At 39.3% G+C, this 18,512-nt stretch overlaps 2 protein-coding genes across 10 annotated transcripts in view; one reads left to right on the top strand and one right to left on the bottom strand.

The window, feature by feature from the left end:
* The window catches only part of RARB (retinoic acid receptor beta), a 777,639-nt gene extending 768,326 nt beyond the window's left edge, over positions 1-9,313 (top strand). For all 8 annotated transcript variants that reach the window (XM_064378607.1, XM_064378606.1, XM_064378608.1 and 5 more), the window contains 3 exons: positions 4,559-4,763; positions 5,582-5,740; positions 7,791-9,313. In XM_064378607.1, coding sequence (XP_064234677.1) covers positions 4,559-4,763; positions 5,582-5,740; positions 7,791-7,987 — 561 coding nt within the window. In that variant the 3' untranslated portion in view covers positions 7,988-9,313. The remainder of the gene's footprint in view (positions 1-4,558; positions 4,764-5,581; positions 5,741-7,790) is intronic.
* A 52-nt stretch (positions 9,314-9,365) lies between these two features.
* TOP2B (DNA topoisomerase II beta) overlaps positions 9,366-18,512 on the bottom strand; it is a 67,442-nt gene continuing 58,295 nt past the window's right edge. For both annotated transcript variants that reach the window (XM_021666464.2, XM_021666463.2), the window contains exons 32-36: positions 17,439-17,518; positions 16,151-16,261; positions 12,483-12,608; positions 10,844-10,938; positions 9,366-9,857 (exon numbers count right to left, since the gene is read on the bottom strand). In XM_021666464.2, the coding sequence (XP_021522139.1) occupies positions 9,687-9,857; positions 10,844-10,938; positions 12,483-12,608; positions 16,151-16,261; positions 17,439-17,518 (583 nt within the window). In that variant the 3' untranslated portion in view covers positions 9,366-9,686. The remainder of the gene's footprint in view (positions 9,858-10,843; positions 10,939-12,482; positions 12,609-16,150; positions 16,262-17,438; positions 17,519-18,512) is intronic.

Here is an 18,512-nt window from a genome sequence, read left to right as displayed (position 1 = left end):
TTCTTGCTATGTGGACCTGTCCATAGGGCTGGTTACCTGTCCTCTTGAAATGTCAGCTAGCTTCCCCAGAGCAAGAGATTCAAGAGAGAGCAAGCAAGAAGGAAGTGACAGTGATTTTTGTGACCTAGTGTCAGAAGTCACACACCGTCACTTTCACCATATTCTATCTGTTAGAAGCAAATCACTCAGTCCAGGCCACACTCAAGGGAAGGGGAATTAAGCTCCATCCCTTAAAGGGACTAGGATCAAAGAAAAAAAGGGTGATGGGTTTTGGAGGAGGTGACATTGAAGCTGGACTCCGAGAACAGAGCCATGTGAAGATCAGGGAAAAGCATTGAGCCAGAGGGAAAAGCATTGAGCCAGAGGGAAAAGCAAGGGCAAATGCTTTGCCCCAGCAGTGAGTCATTGAAGGGTCACAGAGAAGACCAAGATGGCCAGAGGCTCATGAGCAAAGGAAAGGAGTAGCTGAAGCTGGCAGGTAGGGAGAGGCCACTGAGGCTACAGAAGGGAGTCTGCATTTTATTCTGAAGGTGACCAGAAGCCATATGAGGAGTTTGCTCCTCTGATGGACATTTTGAACGGCATGCTCTGGCGGCCGTGGATGGTACTGAAGCAGGAATGGAAATAAGGGATCACTTCAGAGGCCCTCACCAGAGGTGATGGCAGCTTGGTGGACAAGTCCCTGGCTCTGCCTCTGGGGTCCCCTATCACTAGATCCTTCCAGGGTTCCATTATCAAGCAGCGCCCCACCCCGCCCCACCAGGAGACACACAGAACGCACACTCCCATCAAAAGCAGTAGAGAGAAGCACAGCTGTCTTCGCTGATGGCAAGGAGGGAAGGTTCTTTTTGCCCTGAGGATCAACTTTGACCATCAACGGGAGCTCTGTGTTGTCCGACGGGGCCCCGCTTTGGCGAGGCAGCCTTGGCTAGGTTATTTTTACCCATCTCGTGGGGCCTGCGTGCTGGTCTTTCCAGATAGATGCCTTCCTTCCAAACAAAGAGTGTTTTAATCCTGGAGAAGTACTTGGTGGTTGCCACTGGCACTTGATTTTAGTGTGACTAAATGAAACGACTTGGGTTCTCTCCAGAGACAGGACCAGCCGGGAGCTGTGAGGGGGATGCCTGTTTCACATGGGACCCGTCCTGTTTCAGGCTGGGGCAGGGGCAGGGAACGGAGGCTCCTCAGATAAAAGAAGACATTGAGCCGAAGACATTCCTTCTCAGGCCATGTGCGTTCGGCTTTGGATGTACCAGTTGTACTTGGTTTCGGCTTTGAACTTCCTAGCAAGAGAGGCATCAGAACATAGTTTAAATGCCTCATCTGAATCTAAATACGTCCTAACTTTTGAGTGGAAAACTTTTTTGGATAGAAAAGTTAGAAACATTTGAGTGCTGCGCTTGGATGTGGATTTCTAAGTGAGTTACTGGCAATTTGCAAAGTCCTAAATCCCGGTCTTCTGTTCCTGTCCAGCGAATCTCTGGATTCTTTCATTTTTGCAGAGGACAGATCTCATGCATTCCTTTCTTGGCAGCATGCTAAAGCTGCAAAGACCTGTCTAGTACCCATCTGATTCCAGACTAGAAACGTGTCTGGGAATTTGGGGCCCATCAATATTGGGTATACTAACTTCGTTATTGTTGAGACAGGGTCTCTCTCTGTCGCCCAGGCTGGAGTGCAGTGGCGCGGTCTCAGCTCACTGCAACCTCCCCTTCCCGGTTCAAGCGATTCTGTGACCTCAGCCTTCCCAGTAGCTGGAACAACAGGTGTGTGTCACCAGGCCTGGTCTTGAACTTCTGACTGCAGATGATCCACCCGCCTTGGCCTCCCAAAGTGCTGACTTTGACTGTCACTTGCTAACTTCCCGCATAGGCAGTATTTCCTAATGTTCCTCCAGGTAGTTGAAGGAACATGAGGCTGGGGATTGGAAGACCTGTATTCTAGGCTCCAGCACCATTGCTTGTGTGATCTTGAGCACCACACTTTACCTCCCAGGGCTTTCAGGGGAAATGTGAGGCTTTATGCCCAGTGACTTCTGGGTCTTCTTACTGCTCTGACATTGGGAATGGCTTCATACCCCGTCAGCTACCAAGATGAATTGAAACAGGCCAACCAATTGGGAACACAGAGGAAATGGCTGGGCTAGCTCAGAGAGACCCCTGGGCAAGTATCTGAGAGGTGAAAATGATCACCCATCCAATGAAGAGAGATCGTGGTAGTGTTTTGATAACCACACACATTAACGATCAGATGCTAGTTCACTGTGTCACTTGATCATATAGTAGGAACATTAAGAAGTGTGAGGACATGTCCTGATTTAGATACCTCTACCACCCCTCCCGATATAAAGTGACGTTTCTGTTTCCAGGCCGCAAGCTCTGCACTCCTCTGCGCTCCTCTACACCAGGCAGGCCACCGTGAATAGCTGTGCAGTTATGTGCTGCCCAAAAGTGCCCAGTAAGGCTGATACCGAAATTGGTACTGGGCTAAAGATTAATCTTAGAGAGGTGTCTAGATTTGGGTATTGGCATGAAGAGAGAATGAGGCAGCTATGGAGCAATGGTTAAAAGCACAGGTTCTAGAAAAAGCCTAAATCAAATCATTCTACTGGCTTATGTGACCTAGCATAAGCTATTCACATTTGTTTCCCCATCTGTAAAATGGGGTAATAGTAACACTTAACTCATGGGTTGATAAGAGAAATAATACATTAAAGTGTTTAGTGTGGTACCTGGTACGTAGTAGGTGATGGATAAAACATTAGCTATTATTGTATGTTAAGGATGAGAAGTGCTACTCATTCACAATTTTCCTTTCAGAGTTTTAACCAATAAGACACTGAAGTCAGACTTGAAATATATATATACCAGCAGAGGCGCTGCACGCCCTCCACAGGGCATCCCGGTGCCGCCCTCCAAACCACACTGGAGTCTTTTGTGTAGGAAGAAGGCTGGCTCCCAAGTCACTGCCTTCTTGGAGATTTAGAGAACACAAAAGCATGTGACCCCTGTCCCATGGTGGTTCGTGTGGTCCAGTGGGTGTGAGGCTCTGTGGACCCACCACCAGTCAGAAAGGACTGTCTTCACCATGGGAAGTGTCATTGTCCCAAGCCCCCAGTGTTTCCCTGACGAGATGAGAGATTTGACAGGAGTTCTTGTTCTAGGAGCCCTGATGGGAATATGGGCAGGGTGGAGAGGGCCTTCCTACAAGGAGTTCCGTCCTAAGCAGGGTCCTGTGTCTTCCTCAGAGGCCCCTCCTCTCTGCACATGGCCATGTAACAGGAAGAATGCAGGCCTTTCTGATCACATCTGCCCTTCTGTAGGTTGACGCTGAGGTGGACATTTCCAGGGCTAGACCCAGTCAAATTGAGCTCCTGTATCTGGGAAAAACTCTCAACTTCTTCAGCCTACTGGGTTATTCACTTTTGTCCAGGTGGGATTTACTTCTGTGCTTCAAGCAGCTCTGAAACATTTTCAGAGGGAAAAGTCAAGTATGGAAACCTGGTCAGCAGAAACGTGGTTCTGGATGGGAAGTGCTTTGGAATGCACGGAGCTCCTTACCAGCAGTTAGGTTAACAGGGCAGTAGAAACATGAGCCAGGATGGAGTATCTACTGAAGCGAGGCATTTTTAGTTTGTTTTGCTCTGAGTGAGGCCTCGCGGCACAGGGCAGTGAGCAGGAGTCTCCTTAGCAGCTGGTGCCCCACAGAGCCGACCGGATTATGTGTCAAGCATACACTGGGTGGGATTGGGAGACTCTGGCAGAGTGACTCAGGCTTTTTGCCTATATAAATCCTGCCTTCACTTCAGGGTTTGGTGGAAATGCCACCTCTTCTCCGTGGATCTGCCCTTGATGTCCTCTTGGCTGTTTCTGGGCTTTCCTTCTTCTGAACTCTGTAGTACCTTGCTGGTTTCACGCATGTGCCTTGTGTTATAGCTGTCTGTGTAACTGTGTGACCAGAGGCATCATGGGAGAGAGAACCTCACTTGGGTTTGAGTCAGATCCGTTTACATGTTAACTATGTGACATTGGGCACATCACCTACCTTTCTGAGCCTTAAATCCTTCATCTGTAAAAGAATAATAATATTCACTTTACCAAGCTACTTGAAAGATTGAATATAGGGTATGCACAAAACTTGATATATACTATGCATTTAATAAATAATAGATATTGTCATTTATTATAGACTGTAAGCTCTTAAAAAATAGAATCTTACTCATCTTTTTTAATCTCTAGCACCTGGCATAGTGCCTGGGCCATAACTAGGTACTCTGTACATGTTTATTTGAATAATGAATTACTTTTAACATAAAGATATTTCTCAAATTTCTTTTGTCTGGTTTAGTGTTTCCTAAATAACTTTAACCTCTGAGTTTTGATTTCTGTAGTCTTTTAATAAAAGACCTCAAGAAAACATTCAACGTGTGAAAGGGGGCAGAGTGCCCATGTGATATAGGAGCTTCTTGGAAATCTTCATGCTATTTCCTGCTTACATCTGATTGATGTCTTCAGGACAGGCTGGCTTAGATCATCCATCAATTTTTTTTCCCTTCCAGATTCTTAGAATTTGCACCAGGTATACCCCAGAACAAGACACCATGACTTTTTCAGACGGCCTTACCCTAAATCGAACTCAGATGCACAATGCTGGATTTGGTCCTCTGACTGACCTTGTGTTCACCTTTGCCAACCAGCTCCTGCCTTTGGAAATGGATGACACAGAAACAGGCCTTCTCAGTGCCATCTGCTTAATCTGTGGAGGTACCAACTATGTAGAAAAGCCTCATGAAATTCCATGAAGAACAGTTTATACTTGTAATTTGTGAAAAATCCCTCATTTCCCTTTTGGAGTTGTTTTTCCATGGGAAAAGATGTGATAAAGCCAGGCATACGTGCCTGGGTTCACTGTATTTTTCCATGTTGTTACAAATTAAATAATGGTATTTGGGATCCTTCTGCTCAGAAAGAAATCCCAGAAAGCTGTTTCTCCAGTTGCCCCAGGTTTTGTTTTTTCTTAAAGGCAGGATCAGACTATTGTAAAATAAATTGCCTGGGGACATTATAATAATGACAAGGGACCTGCATGTGCTGTTATTTAGTGGGTAGACATACAAGTTTTTGGCTGGGCCCTCCCACCAACCCTTGGGAGGACTGGGATAAAATTTAGCTTTCTTCTTCGTAGTGACCCCTACTGGCCTACAGCAGGCTAAATCGTAAGCGGTTAAAAAGTAATGGCTTTAATTAAGAAGCAGATTTACTTTGTGCTAAAGTAACCAGCCTGCTCAAGGTTTGTTTTAATTCAGTTCGGTAGTGACACCTTCTGGTCACAGGAGGTAATTCTTTCCCTGGGACAAAAGCAACCAGCCATCAAAATGTTTAGACTACCAAGGAGGGGCGATTTTTTTTTTTTAAATCGATCAAGTATCATTGCTTAAAGCAATTGCGTTAAGTCTGCAAATTTGTATATGTAATTGAATTACCAAATTAATGAAGTCATACCAGTAGGAATAAGGAAACAAGGAAGAGGGGAAAAGGGCAGAAATCCTGATTTTGTTTAATGCTTTATTCCTGGTATCTAGACCGCCAGGACCTTGAGGAACCGACAAAAGTAGACAAGCTACAAGAACCATTGCTGGAAGCGCTAAAAATTTATATCAGAAAAAGACGACCCAGCAAGCCTCACATGTTTCCAAAGATCTTAATGAAAATCACAGATCTCCGTAGCATCAGTGCTAAAGGTATGTCTCTGTGCGCTCTGTACTATGGTCACAACGCAGACTTGAGGGCCTTACCAGGTTGTGTCGCTTTATTCCTCAATTCAGGATGTTTACTGGCTTTCTCTTATTGAAATCAAAGGGAAATAACTCCCCCCTTTAAGAAAAGAAAAAAACCTCAAGTCGTACCCTATTAAATGATCTTAATAAATGATTGAGAGCTTTAAAATTCATGGCTGATTAGAAAAACATGGTTTTCAAGAGAATGTACTATATGACAGGCTAATTTCCTAGGTCCATACATTTAATTCCAGTTCATACATTTAATTAAATATCTAGGTTCACACATTTAATCTCTGGTTTATGTAACCTTGACTCCAGTTTTTCCTAAACATCCAAACCTTAAGAAAAATGAATAGTACTTAGGATCATTGTTAATGGTTAAGTTTATCTCCATCACTTTAGCCATTGCTCTCTTGTGTATAGGCAGATTTCCTTCTGCACACTTCTAAGCAAAGCAATTCTTGCCTTCCTAAGAGGGATAAATATCTTTGCCTAGTGATTTTCTGTTTATGTAGCAACTCAAGCAATTATAGAGGTGCCTAGAGCCATATCACAGTTGAGTGTTAGAGAAAGGTTTTTCTATGGAGACAACTCAGCAGCTATCCCTGGTACCAAATGGGCTATTGCCATTCTCCTTCCCCATCAGACTACTTACTCTGTCTCTGAAGGTTTTTGCTAGCCAAGGAATGAACTCTGTATTTCAGAAAGTGCTTAAATGCACCAGGAACTTGTTTAACGAGTAGTCTCAATTCTTGAGCTCCTTCTAAGGTTTCCTCGATGAGCATTCCGAATTCATCCTGGCATGGAATTAAGGGCAGAAGCAAACAGCAGATACCAGTGTAGTTGTGAATATGGTATCATCTTTGATTTTTAAAAATGAGGCTGTTTAACTTAATACTGTCATTCTGTATAGATAACTAGACTAGTGATATCTAATAGAATTGACTGCAGTTACAGAAATAATCGGTACTGTACAGTTCAGTAGCCACTAGACATATGAGGTTCTCGAGCACTTCAAGTGTGGTTTATGCAACTGAGGCAGTGTTTTTCTAATTTCATTTAACAAATTTAAATGTAGCTACCTAGTGGCTACTATACTGGACAGTACACTGCTAAATCAAGTTGTTAATAGTCATTGCACATTGTGAATTCCTGTTTGTGGGTAACTGGCATCAACCTGTCTTTTTCAAGATACGCTAGTGTCCTCAAGAACTTTTCTTTGTAAATTGTTATTTCCTGAAACTGAGGCATCAAATTTAAACATCACCATATCTTTGCTCCTTTCTCTAAAGTAAAAATGTTTTAATGGTGTAAAATAAGGATAACCTCTGTGAGGCATTGTTTGCATAATTTTCTTATCCAAGGAAGCAACAGTATGTCTTTTGTTTTTGAGACCGAGTTTCGCTCTTGTTACCCAGGCTGGAGTGCAATGGCGCGATATTGGCTCACCGCAACCTCCGCCTCCTGGGTTCAGGCAATTCTCCTGCCTCAGCCTCCTGAGTAGCTGGGATTACAGGCACGCGCCACCATGCCCAGCTAATTTTTTGTATTAGTAGAGACAGGGTTTCACCATGTTGACCAGGATAGTCTTGATCTCTTGACCTCGTGATCCCCCCGCCTCGGCCTCCCAAAGTGCTGGGATTACAGGCGTGAGCCACCGCGCCCGGCAACAGTATGTTATTGCTTGCATTAAAGATGAAGTTCTAGCAGATCATAAAAAGACCCTCTCAACATACTGTGAGTCTGAGCTGGTTGAGAACTTCACAATAAACATGGTTTTTGGTGGGTGCAATTCCCATTTCAAATACATTTCTCTTTGTATTTATGAGAGTGATGATAATTGATGAGTCCTTTAGATAAGAGCCACTTGATTTCTGTATTTCATAATAATTCCTAAGCAAGAGTCTTAGGAAACACCTCTGTTAAAATACATGAAAGTTGGTCCCTGGTTATTATAGCTTAACAACTCCTTGTCTTAACCAGATTTCCATTATCTCTTTCTTTTTAAAAGGTGCAGAACGTGTAATTACCTTGAAAATGGAAATTCCTGGATCAATGCCACCTCTCATTCAGGAAATGCTGGAGAATTCTGAAGGACATGAACCCTTAACCCCAAGTTCAAGTGGGAACACAGCAGAGCACAGTCCTAGCATCTCACCCAGCTCAGTGGAAAACAGCGGGGTCAGTCAGTCACCACTGGTGCAATAAGACATTTTCTAGCTACTTCAAACATTCCCCAGTACCTTCAGTTCCAGGATTTAAAATGCAAGAAAAAACATTTTTACTGCTGCTTAGTTTTTGGACTGAAAATATATTAAAACTCAAGAAGGACCAAGAAGTTTTCATATGTATCATCAATATATATACTCCTCACTGTGTAATGTACCTAGAAATACAGACTGTGCAAATTCTAAAAAATCAGCCATTTCATGCAACCAGAAACTAGTTAAAAGCTTCTATTTTCCTCTCTGAACACTCAAGATTGCATGGCAAAGACCCAGTCAAAGAGATTTACCCCTGGTTAAGTTTCTGAAGACTTTGTACATACAGAAGTAAGTAAGTATGGCTCTGTTCTTTCTATACTGTATGTTTGGTGCTTTCCTTTATGTCTACTCAAAATAATCAAGACATCAAGGTTATGAAATAGACTACTGTACCTGTCCACCCAAGTTCAAAAAGATAACTGTCTTGCTTTCATGGAATAGTCGAGACACCAAGGTAAGAAAACAGGACTCTTGTACAGTATGACAAGATAAGGCTGAAGATATTCTAATTTAGTTAGTATGGAAGCTTGTCTTTCCTCTTTCTGATGCTCTCAAACTGCATCTTTTATTTCATGTTGCCCAGTAAAAGTATACAAATAATTCCCTGCGGTAGCAGAAGAGAATTCTGTATCAGTGTAACTGCCAGTTCAGTTAATCAAATGTCATTTGTTCAACTGTTAATGTCACTTTAAATTAAAAGTGGTTTATTACTTATTAAATGACATAACTACACAGTTAAAAAAAAAAAAAAAACATTTTTACAGTAATGATAGCCTCCAAGGCGAAAACACTTTTCAGTGTTAAGTTTTTGTTTACCTGTTCACAAGCCATTAGGGAAATTTCATGGGATAATTAGCAGGCTGGTCTACCACCTGGACCACATAACTCTAGTGTCCTTCCTGATTCATGCCTGATATTGGGATATATTTTTTTCAGCCCTCTTGATGCCAAGGGGCTAATATTAACTAAAACAACTCCCAAAGACACAGGCATAGAATCTGCCTCCTTTGACCTTGTTCAATCACTATGAAGCAGAGTGAAAGCTGTGGTAGAGTGGTTAACAGATACAAGTGTCAGTTTCTTAGTTCTCATTTAAGCACTAGTGGAATTTTTTTTTTTTTTGATATATTAGCAAGTCTGTGATGTACTTTCACTGGCTCTGTTTGTACATTGAGATTGTTTGTTTAACAATGCTTTCTATGTTCATATACTGTTGTTTACCTTTTTCCATGGAGTCTCCTGGCAAAGAATAAAATATATTTATTTTAAAGGTGTGTGGGAGCTTTTACTACACTTTTATCTTCAGTAAAGAGAGAACACAGTTCCATTTTTAATGTTTAAATTTCATTTCAAAAAGCAGGTCTGTAGTCTGTATCCATGACAATTAATTAAAATCTGTGCTAATGCACCGCAGTCTATAACAATTCTACAAGCCAATCAGACAGTACGTGACATTTCATGAGTAAAAAAGAGCATAAAACTGTATGTGTAAGAACAAAATGTTAAAAGGCCTACCACAATAATAAAAAACCATCAATTACATTATCACATTAAAATAAGCCAGATGTACAAAAGTCTGAGACAGAAAAGACAAAAGGACAACACAAGGTATTTGTTGGAAAATGTTTGTGCTCTTTGGGCACTTAATTGAACATTGCAAAATCAACGTCATCTTCTTCTTCATCAGACTCTGCAAAGTATTTAATTTCTTTCCTAGCCCGGCCGGTTCGTGGCAGAGAAGGTGGCTCAGAAGGGAAGTCAGAGGGGAAGATGTCCACATCTGAATCCTGATCAAAAGATGTTTTCTTCGGTTTCTAGATATTTTTATAATAGATTTAAAAGTTAGCTAGTTAGTTAGAAAAAAGACTAGTATTAAGAACTAGCACTCCTCATACTTTGCTTATGTTTAGGAAGTATTACAAATAATGGTGCTTTTAAAATTACTAGAATCATAATGCTAACCTAAGTGTAAGACCAGTTACCTTATTTTTTGGAAGAATACAAAGGATTACATACAATAATTTGCCACCTTGTTCTAGCCTCAAAAATGTAACACCTTTATTCCTGAAATTACACATTACCCAAAAAGCATACACAATGCCCAGATTAGTAAAACTTCAAACTGTCTTATTGGTAAGTACATATCAAGAATTCATGGAAGGAAACAAGACTCATGCACCGTGTGTAGTACGCACTGTAAGTGTTTTAAAAAATGCAAAAAGTCACCGAGGTGGACCTGAGACAAAGAAGATGACTGGATGGATGAGGTCAGTGTGGAATTCAACATAAAGCTATGATCATCTACAGTAGTATTTTTTAGTTTTACTAAGAAAAAAAGGGGGTGAGGGGAGCTGATGTCATTCATTACCTAAAAGAAATAGTGTACTTCTGGAAAAGGGTCAGACTAATTGGGAAAATTAGCCACAGTCAAATGAATTCAATTAAAAAGAAATCAAATTAGCCCTGGTCAAATAAATGCAAGTTAAAAGAAAACAGTCTTTAGTCTGAAAAATAATTATTTCAGTCTAAACCAGTCTAATAATAGGTAGCATAACACCACTAGCTCAATGGATGAAATGGAAGATTCTAAGTGGGTTAATTTATAGCACACTGTTATTCAAGAAATAATCCTGATTATGTAAATTTATACTTGAATAATTCCTTAACCATATACAAGCCCCCATATTGATAAGAGATGCTAGGTGGAAAGCTGTTAGAGGATTGTAGTAATAAGCAAACTAAGTCAATTACAGATTTTTTTAAAAGCCAAGCACTAATGTGCAGTGATGTTCTCGGTTACCTTGCTTGTTGTTTTGGATGTTTTCCTGCCAGGGTTGTAATCACCTTCATTTTCAGAACCAGATGCTTTCCTTTTCTTTGCCCCTCGGCCTTTACCTTAAAATGATACAAAAGGTTTTTTCTTCCATAGGTAAATGCAGTATAAAAAGATAAATGTCACAACATTATAGTTTATTTCTTTGGCATGCCCAATCAGTGGAGCACTGCAGTTCTGATCTCTTACTGTGACTGACTATAAACAATTTGGCAGCAGCATTTCAATTCTGGGGTTGACATGACTAAAGACTTTTTCATAGATACATTTAAACTAGTGGGAAAGTCCCAGAGACAAATTTTATGACGAATCCCCTCATGCATAAAACATTTCTATTTGCTATGTGGTCCTTGAGCCTGAAAAGGAAGTATCTTGGAAGAGTGCTTTCAATTTCCAATTTGTCATGGGCCCAATACTTTTAAAAGTACCACAGAACACAAATCACAAAAAAAATTAATCACATGCTTTCTTAATAACACAAAATTATTATAACGGTCACTCAGTTTATAATTGTTTACTCAGTTTGACTTATCAAACACTAGTACCAACCAATTACATGTCCCACATTTTGAGTAACACAGTCTGAGAACCACCCAGTATTAACTATAAAATGTCAAATACATATTCCTTCCCAGACCTAGACTCAGCACATGCAGCATTTTTTTCCACGTACCTAACCTCTTATTTCTCATCACTGGAGGTGGAAGGAGAAAAGGGAATATTTAAGTAGGGGCCAGATTTCTCCATCCCACAATGATGCCAATGACAGAAAACAGAACTAAATAGCAATTCTAAATCTTTAAAAATTCCTTGAGAGCTAAATTGTACAAGTACAAAGATAGCCTTAAATATTCTTGGGATGTCATATTTGATCAAATGAACCGAGGAAATAGCATTTTTCAATTTATAAAGGCTTCCGATCCTGCAACCTCAAATACTACTTTCCCAGTCACTATGATTCTTTGCCACTCTATTATCTCCGTTTCCCTGTAGGTCTATAGTTCTTTATCCCAACCACTCCTTTAAGAAATCTAAGAAACACACTGAGGAAAATATCCTTCAGTTGAATAAAAGGTTGAGCAGCTACCCTCAGAGCATATCATGTCTCACAAACATATTTAACAAAGCATCTTTAAGGGCTTTCCCGATTCTGAAGACAGAGTGGATGCCATGGAGAACTGGTGCTGGTTCTTTGTGTGGCCCAGAGTACAATTATTTCTTAGGTGAGAAAAACATTCTAGCCTAAGAGTCCTGGATCTACCCCATTCCAGTAAGTGTCACCGTTTAATTAGTGTGGAGTGCTAATCTGACTTTTTAATAAGTTCCAGTGAGTTGGCTGTAGGAGAGAATTTGGACCATTCTTAGGGATTCATATTTAACCTCTTTGAGCCTCAACTTTTTAAATTTGTAAAATAAAGTAACTGAACTAAATTGGTATACCTCCTTTGGACCCTAACTCAGCATTGATTCCTAGACACACTGCTATATTGAGGAGTAAAGCAATTTAAAACAAAGTACTCAGCCTCTCTAAATTCAATGAGGTAGAAAAAATTCAATTTTTTCCACACAGTATATGTTTAAAGGGTTATAAGAAGATAATCCTCACCTTTTGGTGTTGTAGTCTTCTTTGGAATGCCAAATTCTGAATCTGAGTCAGAGTTTACAGTCTCTACTATTTTCTTCTGCTTGGGGGCTCTCTTGGGCTTAGGGGCTGTATCTGAAGATGGTTTTCCTAGTGAGCAAATTTCCATTTCACAGGTCAATAAAATATACTTACCAATAAACCGAACTGAAGTGAGTCCTATATAAATGGAATTTCTTACAGCTGATTAGAAATTGAGTCACCTGGCCGGGCTTGGTAGCTCACGCCTGTAATCCCACCACTTTGGGAAGCTGAGGCAGGTGGATCACCTGAGGTCAGCAGTTTGAGACCAGCCTGGCCAACATGGTGAAACGCTGTCTCTACTAAAAATACAATCAATGGGCACGGTAGTGGGAGCCTGTAAACACAGCTACTTGGGAGGCTGAGGCAGGAGAATCGCTTGAACCCGGGAGGTGGAGGCTGCAGTGAGCCGAGATTATGCCATTGCACGCCAGCTGAGCAACGAGCAAAACTCCGTCTCAAAAAAAAGAAAAAGAAAAAGAAATTGAGTTGCCTTAAATAATGAAATGGTTTCTCTCTGCTTGATGGCAATGTAAAGGCAAACAATTTCTCATAGATGACAAAATGCTTTTTATTTGTGTATAATCTGCCCTTAGATAATTCAATTAAGACATTTTAAGCAAGAGCCATTAAAATACATTAAGCAGGAACTTTTAAATATAGAATAGTCATGACAAAAGAGTAGCATATTTGATATATTAATTATAACCCAAGTATAACCAGATTAAGTTCTAACTTTTAGAATGTTTTAGAGAAAAAAAATGTATGGGATCCTCAATTACAATGAATAGAAACCAACTTCCATTCAAAAGCTGAAATCCAGAGTTGGCATATTTATGTGGAAAGAAATATAAAATCCTAGGTAAGTAGACAATAGAAACAAGGCCTTTCCTTTGTTGAATTTTGTTTTAAAAATAGACCTTGTTTTACAGCTTTATCTGTAGTTCTATGTGAAAACTGACAGGCTAGGCGCAGTAGCTCACACCTGTAATTTTAGAACTTTGGAAGGCTGAGGCGAGCGGATCGCTTGAGATCAGGAGTTCAAGACCAGCCTGGCCAACATGGTGAAACCTCATCTCTACTAAAAATACAAAAAATTAGCCTGGTAAGGTGGTATAAGCCTGTAGTCCCAGCTACTTGGGAGGCTGAGGCAGGAGAATCACTTGAACCTGGGCAAGGGAAGTTGCAGTAAGCCAAGACTGTGTCACTGCACTCCAGCCTGAGTGACAAAGCAAGACTCCGTTCTCAAAAAAAAAAAAAAAAAAAACTGATAAATCACTTTTTGTATAATTAAGAAAACCTAATTTGGAAAAAAATGTATTACTATAGACTTTTTTTTAAAAAAGACCTATGCAGATTCTATGGAAAACATATTCCAGTCACAATTTGGGACACAAGAGATAAGGACCCTCATTAGCCAAGAGCAGGAGAAGCCCTAGGGAAGTGGCACTCAGACTGTGTGGGCTTTTCCTACCTCTGAGTCTTCATGACTATATCTACCACAAGAACCACAGGGCAGCTCCTAGCAGGGAGTACAGACTTAGCCAGGTGTTCTAGGGACCACTTTTTTCCCTTGGCTTTTAGTTACATGGCACTTTCACAACTCTACCAGGCAAACAGGTCAGATATCTGAATGCTATGGGCTGCCTTTCTGCTGTTAAACTATTGGAACTACAGAATTTAACTTGTATACTATATGCAATTTACAGTTAACGTAGACAATCCCACAGAGGAATATGATTCATCCTCTTCTTGAAATGGTATTTTATTGGAATTGTATTTTGTAAGGGAGGCTAGAGGAAGGCTGAGGACTTGCTGGAGTCCCTGAAACCACACCACACAGACACCACATAGTTGTCTATCCAACTTAGACAAGGCCAGTTCAGCTACTGAAGAAGGAACCAAACAGAATAGGTGTCATGATATTCTAACCTTTTAGTCATGTTAAACTCATTAGGTTAAATATGAGTGAACAATTTGATGAAGGAAACAGGTAATGTTGCAAGTAATATGGCTCCCAAGTTTTCAGGGTGTTTGTAAGATGCTCATATGAAGATTATTTTAAAAAGATGCTTTTTGATTGTTCTGTTGTTGTTGTTATTTGAGATGGAGTCTCACTCTACACATCCAGGCTGGAGTGCAGTAGTGTGCTCTCAGCTCACTGCGACCTCTGCCTCCCGAGTTCAAGTGATTCTTGTGCCTCAGCCTCCTGAGTAGCGGGAACTACAGGCACACATGCGCCACCACACCAGGCTAATTTTTGTATTTTTAGTACAGATGGGTTTTCGCCATGTTGGCCAGGCTGGTATCTAACTTCTGACCTCAAGTGACCTGCTTGCCTCAGCCTCCCAAAGTGCTGGGATTACAAGTATGAGCCACTGTGCCCAGCTGGATTACTTTTTAAAAAAGAGAAATTAGAGGGTCTATCTCAATTTGGGTTCCCTAGATTTGGGCCAATCTGCCTAATCCTAAAGTAAGGATTCAAGTGTAAGTATGTATTTGAGAGGTAAAGGAAGAGGAGACAAAAATGAGACAATGAAGAGAAGGCAGCCAGTAATGGGTAAGTTATCAAGCCAATCATCACTCTAGAAGCTTAATTCCATGAGAAATTTTTGAGAGCCAGTATGATACACACATCCCACACTTAGCTCACATGAGAGGCAAGGACACTGAGATATTTATAGACCAACGTTCCTCAATCCACTAGGCAGCTGCGAGCAGGGGAGTGTTAATATTCCAGCACAGTGGCAAAGAGCAAGTCCTCAGGCAACAAAATGCAGACCATGCCCAGTGTGCACTAAGTGGTAAGGCCAATGGGACATGGGTAGGTCACCTAGTGTGCTGGCTAAAGAGACTCTTGCAGCTAACCAATTTCTCAATATGGTTCTAGTGAATTCAGAGTAAGTGGGACTTTTTAAAATTGTTGTTCTGCTACTTTCAATTCATGTGTGTCTGCAATGATGTCTGTTGTGAATTTTTAAAATCCTTGAGGGAACGATCCACATTATTTACTTGCTGTCTTATACAGCACACATCTCAATCAGATTTGTGTGTTTTTTTTAAGTATTATCCTTCGAACACGAAGTACAAATACTGACCTCCTTCTAAAAGACCAAGGTACATATACCTTGGTACTAGCAAGAGTCATTAATCAACTTAAAGTGTTTTGTGGTCAGTCTAAAGCTATGGAAAATAAAGAAGCTATATGACTCCCATAGGAAAAGGGGACCTCAACTGAACTGACCAATTCCTCCACATAAGGAGTTGAGTCATGATTGACATAGATAACAGAAGCAGGCTACTAGCAAGATAAAATTTTAAACTCCATTACAACCTAACCACAAGGAAGCTTTACCAGAAAGCTATCTTTAGATATTAATGCATGGGATTACTTTATAATTACAACAGCTTTAGAATGAAGTGTTACAGAAATTTTATTAATTCCCTCACATGGTTAGAAAACAAGAGATTCTCCTTATAAGTACTTATACTTAATTGTTTGATGATACATTCCTAATGCAAATAGTTTCAAATTAAATTACATTTCCTTTTACATTAACTATCTTACATGTTTTATACAATGCTTAACTCAATCAAATGTAAGTACATACCCTTTTTAGCAGCTACTGTTTTACTTGGAACTTTGTCTGTCTGTTTCAGACCAAATGATGGTGAAAAAACAGAAGCAGAATCTTCTTCATTACTGTCAAATTTAGCTGAATCTGAAAATTGCAAAGCCTTCTTTTAGCAAAGAGATGTTATAAAGATCTCTCAGTAAACTCTACTCTTTTAACTGATGACTTCCCTTTAGCTAGATAATTGATTTTATGTTACTATTTTGTGACCAGATAATACACAATATATAAACAGCTGAAAAAAAAAAATACCAGTTATACACCAAAAACATGAACTATGTGGTGAAATAACACAGAAGTACATAAAGCAGTAAAAATTAAAAGTCCCACATGCTAAATATTTAAAACATAACTCACCAATTCAAAACACATGCTGACAATTTATTTTAAAATGGGATACGAAATGTTCCACTGGATTATTTTAGTACCTCCACAAATAATACTATTAACCATTTTAGGAATGAGTAATAACATTTAAATCTAAAAGAATAGTAAGTATTCCTATTTTTAAATATATTATTAAAGACTAATTTAAAAGGCATACAGGCTTACCTTCAGTTTACTTTTGCACTCAAATTAGTTTAATCAATTGGTTCTTCCCTAACACCATACCACAAACTTTTAAAATAGTTGGATGTAAATAAATGTTTATATAACTGTTTTGACACACTGTCAAAAATGAGTATCTACCTATAAAGAACATGTACCAAATATAAGTATGTCTAAATGTATAGATGTGTGTATTAAAAATGACAGTGAATCAATTAAGTAAAGTGACCTTAAAAATTCCATACACAAAAAAATATACGAAACAAAAAGTACATACACTAGTTAAATTTGCTTTTACGAAGGTTTTACTCTCTCAGGTAACTAAGGTTTAGTAAAACCAACCTGCAGTCATACTGGTACCCTTACAGCTTTAGAAAACTGTCATATATATGTTCACATTCCCATGAAAATCAAATTTCAATCTTTCGAAATTTCTCTTTTTCTCTCATTGAAACACTACACACACACTCACACCCATGTAAGCATTTGCCTATTCACCTAAATGCTTCCATAATTAATGCCTATTTTGACCAATTAGTTAGGAATCACCTCAGAAAAAGTAAACAAGCATTATCTTGAGCAAAATATAAAAAGGAAGTTTCCTACTCATAAAAACTTCTGAAGTTAAATCATGACCTAACGATTTATTTACTGTTTTGTCTCCACCATTAAAAGCAATAATACAATAACCAATGAAAAGACTAAATGAACATACCATCTTCTGACTTCTGAGAATATGAAGGAAACGAGAAGAGATTTCCAAAATCCTGACTTTTTTTGTCATGCAAAGATTTTCTATTAGAAATAAAATAAACACCACAGAGGATACAATTTAAGTATCTGATTTCAATCCTGATAAATTATATGTAATATGTACTGCAGGATTATAATCACAGAACAAAACTTTAGTTTTTATTTCTTTCTCTTTCTCTGTTAAAGAGAGCATAATCAAACTCTCTCTCTTATGTGTAAAAGTGTGCACATATACCCACGATCTATGTGCACACACCCTGTATATACACTGACACCATACAAATCAATTATTTAATATAAAAAAGAATAGAAACTAAGCAATGGTTTAAAGTTATTCAAAATATAAAACCAACTTCTACAGTTGATAGACATAACCATTCCAGAATTTAAGATCAGCAAATTATGGACAAAAACCCAAGGAGAAAGAGAGAATCCCCATCACACCAGGCAACAATTCTATTTCTAATTCAAGACTACAGGTGGGCAATTATTTCAGGATCAAGGCCAATAGGTGAGAAAATACTTCTAAAACAGTTCACAAACCTCAAACCCTGGATGTATTCACAATTACCAAAAGCAAAAAAAATCTATCAAGGCCAAATTTAGGGAAGAAACAAACCTCCCAATTCTAAAGACTTAGTAACTTTTCTCAAAACCAGGGGTTGTCCAATTATATCCCATGGGCCTGCTACCTACTTTTGTGAATAATATTTTACTGGAACATGGCTATATTCATTTATTTACATATTGTTTATGGCTGCTTTCTTACTTGAATGGCAGCATTAAGTAGTTGTGACAGAAACAATATGGCCTACAAAGCCTAAAACATTTACTATTGAGCCCTTTATGGAGAAAGTTTGCCAATCCTTCTTTTAAACTATAGCAACTGTGATGGGAACAGCTGCGATATTAACAACATTGATTCTCTCATGAAGAAGACCTTGCCTGGAATGATAACCATTTCTTAGAAGAGCTCACTATATTATCTTTGGCAAATGTTTACAACAACTAACCATATCATGAAATAGCAGTTGGT

Source organism: Aotus nancymaae, unplaced genomic scaffold (assembly GCF_030222135.1).
Source record: "Aotus nancymaae isolate 86718 unplaced genomic scaffold, 86718_ANA_hifiasm-v0.15.2.pri h1tg000019l, whole genome shotgun sequence".
In the NCBI taxonomy this organism is placed as follows: domain Eukaryota; kingdom Metazoa; phylum Chordata; class Mammalia; order Primates; family Aotidae; genus Aotus; species Aotus nancymaae.
This window is presented reverse-complemented; position numbering and strand designations above follow the sequence as displayed.